Raw genomic sequence first — 8172 nt, forward strand, 5'->3', positions numbered from 1 at the left:
TATGGCACTGCTACTGTATGGTCTGTGTCCAGGGCCATTCAAGTAAGGATTTTGTATATTTGTACGTTCTGTTGCTGTAACCTCTGTAACCCTCAGAACCATTGAGATAGATGAGAACTGGAGGCAGATTCTATTTACTTCTTCCATGGATTATGGGAACTGCTCAATGGCGCATGAAGCCAATTCATGAAGGCTGCCATGTTTGGCCAAGCATGCGTACTAGGTACCTTAACCGTAAGGGAAGGGAAGAATATGAATTTTAAAAATATTGTATCTTGTTCTGTGTGGCACAGAAAATAAATCGGTCCATGGATAGTAATGTGTTCGGTGTGAATAGATTTTACTCCATAAAAGTACTAGGCATGTCCAGAATAGTATAACTTCGCGTGAATTCATAGTTTTGAATGGACTTATCAATGTGATAAATTAGCTTTTTGGCACAAGAGGCTTAATAAACTGCAATACCTCCGGTAACCACTGGGGTTTAAAGCTTCTCAGGGAATATCAAGTCCTGGTACCATGCTCAGAACCTGAGCTCAGAACGCACAATAGTTAGAGTATAAATAAAGTTTTTTCTATTAGATGCGTGATTCTGCGCAAGCGCAACAAGGAAGGAAACGCTTCACCAGAAGGTCCGTGGAAACAGGCCAGCTGCGGACATCGTGACGATTTTATAGCTAGCTACCCGCCACTTAATTTTTTGGAACATATCAAGAATACAGACACAGTACGGGTTTGGATCAACCAGCTCTTATCATCAGCGAACATGCCCAAGAATAAAGGTATGAGCAACGAAAACTCTCCGGTCTGCGCAACTTGCCGGCCGTATGTATATTAGTTAATAGGCTAATAGTTAGCAGCTAGCATGATTCGGAAAATGTGATCAGTCGACAGCAGTTTTGAATTAGGTGGCAAATGGGACTGGCTATGTTGTTTCTTTATTATATTTGTGTTCGTGTACCTTTAGGCTGCTAGCGATTGTGGGAAACTGTGGTGTGATGCGGACTCGTGTACGATTGGGCTAACGGTAGCTAACGGTAGCTAAACCGGCCACGGAGATAGGTTACTGTTCGCAATAAGATTAGGCCCAGGCCAAGCCAGTATGCTATGTGATTGGTTATTCCAATTATAATAGTTACTAGGAGAGTTTAAAATTGTGAGTGGTCCAAAGGAGGACTGAGATGGTCGTCATTAACGTAACAATTTCCTGCTGTGCTGAGCACAACTGCAAAACACGCGATGTTTGTGTGGCCATCCGGCTGGCAGCAAACGACGGGAATCATTTCATAAAATGATTCACATCGTTCTGGGCTTTTGAAGTAACGTATAAAAACATTAGAGCTAACTGGTGAAGTCAAGCAGGCTTAATTTGTAAACATTTGCAACTGTTGCTTGTGCACCTATAGGATTCAAATTTATATTGCTTCCACATTGCAGCTTTTACATTGTCAGTGTGCTAGCTTTTCCTAGTGTTGCTATTATAGCCTTTATGTATTCGTTTTCTTGAGTGTTCTACTGTGATGTTCACTACAGACATTCTATGTTTTGTTTTGCTCTGTGGTGAATTAGAAATGCCTTTTATATTGAAAATATACATTCATCATTGAAGGTGAGTCTTTCAGCAATTTACTGATAACTTTAACTGGGAAGATTTCAGCTTCATCTGTTATCTGTTTTTAAAGGAGAGCCAACATTACATATTGTGGGTTTGGAGTCTTGTTTGCATCACCATTGACTCCGTATCATCTCCAATCAGATAACATGGTTGTCCAGGGGTTTGTTAGGTTACTTATTGGTATAATGAGCAAGAATGTCTGATTTGATCTTATTGGGTCTCTCTGTTCTCCCTACCAAGGTAAGGGAGGTAAGAATCGTCGACGTGGTAAGAATGAGAATGAATCTGAAAAGAGAGAGCTGGTGTTCAAGGAAGATGGCCAGGGTAAGTTTTGCCTCCACCATTTCTGAAATATTAATGCATTACATTTAACAAGGTCTAAAGATAGGATTTGTGTGTTTTTTTTTTGGATATGTTAATGATGATCTGTAAATAATTTACCTTTAATTTGTAGAGTATGCCCAGGTGATCAAGATGCTGGGGAATGGAAGGCTGGAGGCCATGTGCTTTGATGGTGTGAAACGTCTCTGCCACATCCGGGGGAAACTGCGGAAAAAGGTACTCTCTTGAATTCCGAGTTCAGTTCAAATGTCCTTTCACATTTCAACCTCTGGAAAATGTGATAGAAATATGAGTGGGGAATCATCAGCGCTCCATAAAATATAATAAAACGACAGGAGAGCAACCTTTGCAGTTCACAAAACATGTATTGGAGTGTTTCAAAAGGCCAAATTGCTGAATGGATCACAACAGAAAAGCAATCCCCTGGGCTGTACCTATAACCCAGTTGGATTTCTCTTCTGTTGGGGTGTATTTGGCGGTTTGGCATTTTGAAATACTACTAAAAAAAATGTCACTGCAAAGGTTCCTCTCCTGTTGTTTCAAAGCATTTCACCTCCCTCAATGGATTATATATCCCTACACCCACTGTTCCACTGCTCCCCTATCCCATTTTCCTGACCAGAACCCCCCACCAATCCTGTGCTATTGCTTTGGTACCGAAGGACAGAGAAGGTTCCTTACTCTGTCCTGTTTGGACTGTTCTAGACCAAATGCTGACTCAACATGCCCCGAACAAACTGTTGGTGCGTTGTAAGCAAGTGCTGCTCTTTGTGTCTCTGGACTTTCAGCTGGCTAATGAGACTCTATTCTAATGTAGAAAAAACTAACAAACGTTGGATCAAAGAAGATTGTGCTGCCTTGTTTATGCGCCTACAACTAAAGTTTGGAGACCGGCTCTTGATAGTCCTATTTTTGATTTCATGTTTTTGTGTAAGCATGAACAGTGTTTTTGAAATAAAGACATACAACTGGACAGATGGGCTTGCTGATTCGGTTGACTGGGATTTTTGGCCTGTAACTCTTGAAATTATGTCTCAGGGACTACGGCAATTTACCACATTGGTTCAGATTAAATGGAGATGAATTTGAAGAATGAAGGCATCATATTGTGTCTGCAACCCTACAAATCGTTTAGATGGCTGAATGCTTGTCCTAGAAATTCTGGAACCCTTAAACTGCTTTCACATGATCAGTGTCAAGCCACTAAAATCCCATGGCGGAAACATTGACGCCTGAAACGATAAGCCTTAGTGTTTGATTCTTGTCATGTGATGGCTGCTTTCAGTGGCTGTCTACTTTAAGCATCTATTAATCTGTCATTTTTATTTTAAATTGTTTAGGCAATGTTTTTTTTTTTTTTTTTTTTTTTTTTTTTTATATAAGTCAAGCAGGACTCTGATACTCTGATATTTTTATTTCATATCTGTATCACTGTCTCCTCTCTCTCAAAGGTTTGGATAAACACATCTGATATCATATTGGTGGGACTCAGAGATTATCAGGTACGTGGGCTTCCATTGACAGTGAAGTTGTACTTTAGACTTTGAACTGGTATATTGTGTGCATGGCATGGATAGGATCAAATAAAATAAGGAGCTTTTTCACTTGGAATATTTATATAGCCTGTTTTGTTCTTTTAGTAATTAACTTTGCATTATAAGGAGAAGTGTAATAGGTACTGACAAAGAATTGAACAGTTACAGTAGTGCTGCAGAGCAATAGTAGCCTCTTAATTACGGCTTGATCTAACATTGTGTGTCAACCCTAATCAAGGCAAAGGCAGGTATATAGAGTTTTTGAATTGTTCTTTATGCCCTTTGGGCCACCTCTTTCCCCAGGACAACAAAGCTGATGTCATACTTAAGTATAATGCAGATGAGGCCAGGAGTCTGAAGGCGTATGGCGAGCTTCCTGAGCATGGTGAGTTTATCACATAGTGAAAATGAAATTACAGGAGAGCCACAGTGGGTAGCAGCCATGGATGACTACAGATAAGACGGTCCAGCCCCAAGTCTGGCTAGTTCATGTTTCCAAGATTTCCAAGACCACCTGCCCCAACTGATGCATTGCCCAGAAAGATTATTACAGCTGGAAATTGAGTCCATATTGTTTGTCATTCCTTTAGAGTGTCGACATGTACTGCATACATCATTATTTTTCCAATAACTTTACATTGCTGCAATATGTTCATTTTGCAACTGAGAAATGTTGCTTTTCTCAGTTCTGTAAGGAATTATATGTTCAATTCTCATTTTCTCACTTTTGTTCTCTGTTTCCGTTTACGTCCTCTCCGCATGATTCCCTCTCAGCTAAAATTAATGAGACTGATACCTTTGGACCTGGCGATGATGACGAAATTCAGTTTGATGACATTGGAGATGACGATGAGGACATTGACGATGTAAGTATAAGTACAGCTTGGTAATGTTCGTTTAGCTTGTGTATGTTGAACAAACAAGAAATTTCCAAAAAAATAATAAATAAACTGGAAATATAGTCTTCAGTACTGAGGTACTTTTATACTACTCTTCAACCCTGTTTTCTCTGTCCCCTGTTTTGGAATCGCACTCAATCGCTATTCGACCTTTGTATTGCTGCTGCATTGATCTTTGCTACAGAGGTTCTGCGGAGGTTCAGTAGTAAATGTGTTGCTGTGCTCCCAACCACGTTAAATCGTTCTAATGCATATGTTCAGAGCTTCGGCTGATCACCTCTATATTAAATTCCAGTTAAGATGCTCTTAAAAACAAGGCATCGACATCCACTTGGATGTCTTGTCCTGTCTAGGTAGTGAGGTAGTGACATGGCACAGCTGTTGATAAACAGCTTAAAATAAACAAGGATAACGGGGATCAGTTCATTTGGAGACAAATTTAAAAAAATATAGCCTAAAGAACAGGAAAAGGTGTGGATGATTAATTGCCTTGAGAAACGTCTCTGTAACATGTTCTCTCAAAGGTCATTGAAAGGTATGGCCTACGGAAATGCAGTTCAAGATGAGGTTTTAGGTGTTAGTGCTCACATTATAATTAAAACCTAGTCTGTGGTACCGTTGCTTTACATTAGGTCCTATATACGGTACCGAAATAGCACTCCGTTTATGAGTTTTGTCTGATGCATATACCAAAGTGGCTGGGTGGAGAAAGAAAATACTTTTGTAAATATTTGTAACATGTAGAGAAGGTATATACCGAAGTTCTCACGACAATGTACTCTAATGGCAATGCTGATAAGAAGAAAATGTGAGATTAGTTTGTTGAGCAGACTATAGAAGTATGGCTTAATTTGTAAATAAGTTACTGATGTCCTCTCAAAGGTCATTGATTTGCATGCTCCATAGAAAAAATGTTTTTTGAGATGTTAGTGTCTGAATGGATAATGCCATTTCCTGATACATCTATGTAATGGAGTATAACAGTCTCAAATACTCACCAGTCGTCTCTGACAATAAAAATATATCTGAAATTATTTGCAGCGAAAGTAATAATATAATCTGAATAAGAGACTGCTGATTCCAATGGGGTTAAATGAATTTGCATAGTTTTGCTCAGACAGCAATAATCCATAATACCAAGTGTTACTGTGTATTGGGTACATAAACTAAAAACGAATATTCTTTGCTTTTCTTATCATTTCTTTTCAGATTTAAACTTGGCCCCGTTATTTGCAAAGAGGAAGTGGGACTCCTTTATCTCTGCAAGACAGGACTGTGGCCGGTTGGCTCCCAAGCATGAGCTGGAGTCTTTGTTCTGTCCCCATACAAGGTGGTTCAAAAATAAATTTGTCACTGGTAACACAGAATCATTCTTTACACATGTTTTGTTTTATTGTATTTATATTTTATTTCACTTCATGTGAAATTTAGAATCAAATGCAGACTATCCGAATAATAAAAAGTTCAAACATTTTATGTTTCATCTGGTAATTTGTTTTATTTTGATATGTTCCCAGATTATCGTGGTTATAATAAATACCATCAAACGTTGAACATTGGACATTGGTAGCAGCAGTTTTTCATTTTCATGAATTGCTTAATCACATACAGTATCGGTAGTATTACTACAGTGACTTAATTAAGGTGGATTATGCAGAGTTCAATTAATTGATTTTAGGTTTATTATTTTTGGATTAACAGTTTTCTTCTGTCTTCTGTTCTGAGTAGAAATTTAGATCAGCCTTTCATTGTTAGAAAAATGACTGTTTAGAGGACGACTAAGACCAATGAGCAAGGGTTTTCTGAACCAGGACTTGACAGTTTTTAGATATGCTTATAGACTTGTACCATTCTGCTATAAACATAAGGGGTGTAGAATGGGCGGTTCCTACACGAGCCTGTAAATGATCTTGTATAATAAATGTTGTTTTATGTATGTATTGAAGAAAACATTTTGCAGTTACACCAGTGTCCACATGATGATGCTGTTCTGACAAAATATAATTTCAAATATACAATATGCAGTGCTCAGAAAGCCCTTGTAAAAAGGATGGAAGTATTTTACTGTAACAGACTCAAATGTGTATTTTTGTAACTTGCCAACCTGATTTTAGAACTGAAATCAATTCTTTGGCCTGACGAATAAATGTTAAAGGATTCTGGTTTGGGCACAAAATGAATTTGTCAAACAACATTGAGTGTCCCATGCATTGATTGTGGTTTGATTTTCATTTCCTGTAGTGTGACTGGCGCGCATCTCTTCCTGTCAGTATCACAGACAAACCTTTTGTTTTTCCCTTCTAAACTTTAGCCATATCTTGTATGAACCTTTATCCGTGTCATTCAAAGGAATTCAGATGGTTGATGTCTGCCCTCAGTGAGACAGTCATCCTTTATGACACCTTAATAAACTGCAACGTCTTCATGCTGCCTTCAGTGGAGTGTTCCTTGTCACTGGCTTATTGAAATGAGTTTGTTTTCGAAGGGAAATTGTGCGACCTTGCTAAATGGACAAATTAAACATTAGTTACCCAAGCTCTGGACTTAAGAGTTGTTGTCTTTGTCTTTTGATGACAACCTGAGATGCACTAAAAATGTAACATTACTATTAAATATTCAATTTAGTTCTCCAGTTAAGCAAAGTTGTGTTGTATAGTGTCCCGTCTTTAATGAGCTGTTGCATGACTGGCCTTTATGGGATGGTTCTGTGTACGGACGAGGCTGTGCTGTGCACCTTCTTGTTGATGTTTCTTCACTGAATTCATACGTCCACTTTCAGAAGTTGAACCGTTCTCTTCCCTGGAACAGTCCATAGCTTAACTTAATGATATCTGTGATTGTAATAAAGATGAAGGCCTTGATTCAGTTTAACCACAGTTTTATTATTGGCTGTGTTGATGTTAAGTATGTATCGTAGTCTGTTACAAGATTTATTTCTAATTCCATTCACCATTAAATTCTGTCTGTCTAAAGTATGCAACACTATTTTGTTCAAATAATTAGAAAGCATATTGTGATTAGATTGAATCTTGGCAAACCGCTGATTGAACGGAGGTTGTGGGGAAAGCCTATGGTCTGGTGAGACCCATCCACTTTATTCACAGCTTTTTAAGTAAACTCAACTTGGAATGCGGAAGTTCAGCTAACGCCCACTCCTTAGTAAAGCTGACCTTCAAAAGTTGTGTTTATTTTAAAAAGAAAAAAAAGTTGCCTTACAATTTTAAGTTGTCCTGATTTTAAATTATATACATTATATACAGTGTTGTTTGAACATGTTATGATTTAGCATGGCAGTAATGCAAAATTATGTCCATAAACAAATTTCCACAAATAAAACCTCTGCTTTTTGTCTCCTTGAGATCCTTGTCTTTTTTAAATTAATTGCCAGTTAACACAAGCCCCCGTTATAAATGCCGCCTTTTTTACACGTTGCAGTGAAAACATATCGCCCCCCTTCCTGATTTCCATAATCACATTTCTCACTGAATTGTTCCTATGTCAGCAAATCTTATTTTACAGCATCCCTGTCACTGGAAAGACCCAAATAAAATTGCTTATGGTCCCCAAAATGTCGAATATAACAGGGTCTAAGCACCATGTGGCAATCATTCATTTTCAAGCTGGAAAGATGCATATTGGATGAATGGTAAAAGAAAAATGTCAAATTCTTGGTTTTTGAGCTGTACTTTTTCAGCTGAAGGAGATGGACCAAGTACCAAGTACTATAGGTCAATATTACATTATTGGCATTTGGCAGATGCTCTTATCCAGAGCAATGTAC

At 38.2% G+C, this 8172-nt stretch overlaps 1 protein-coding gene across 1 annotated transcript; it reads left to right on the forward strand.

Annotated features, from left to right (window-relative positions):
• Positions 1-582: 582 nt before the first annotated feature.
• Positions 583-7749, forward strand: eif1axb (eukaryotic translation initiation factor 1A X-linked b). Its single transcript, XM_061248820.1, has 7 exons — positions 583-782; positions 1856-1939; positions 2070-2173; positions 3409-3459; positions 3796-3877; positions 4267-4358; positions 5601-7749. The coding sequence occupies exons 1-7, from the start codon at positions 767-769 to the stop codon at positions 5604-5606; spliced, it is 435 nt and encodes a 144-aa protein (XP_061104804.1). The 5' UTR covers positions 583-766; the 3' UTR covers positions 5607-7749.
• Positions 7750-8172: the final 423 nt, after the last annotated feature.

The sequence above is a fragment of the Conger conger genome, chromosome 7, assembly GCF_963514075.1.
Source record: "Conger conger chromosome 7, fConCon1.1, whole genome shotgun sequence".
NCBI classification, from domain to species: Eukaryota; Metazoa; Chordata; class Actinopteri; order Anguilliformes; family Congridae; genus Conger; species Conger conger.

Bases quoted from the DNA above. Each gene is read 5' to 3' on its own strand.
- eif1axb (XM_061248820.1), top strand. The intron at 1,940-2,069 runs GTAAGTTTTGCC...TTTAATTTGTAG, and splicing joins GTTCAAGGAAGATGGCCAGG to AGTATGCCCAGGTGATCAAG. The intron at 2,174-3,408 runs GTACTCTCTTGA...TCTCTCTCAAAG, and splicing joins GGGGGAAACTGCGGAAAAAG to GTTTGGATAAACACATCTGA.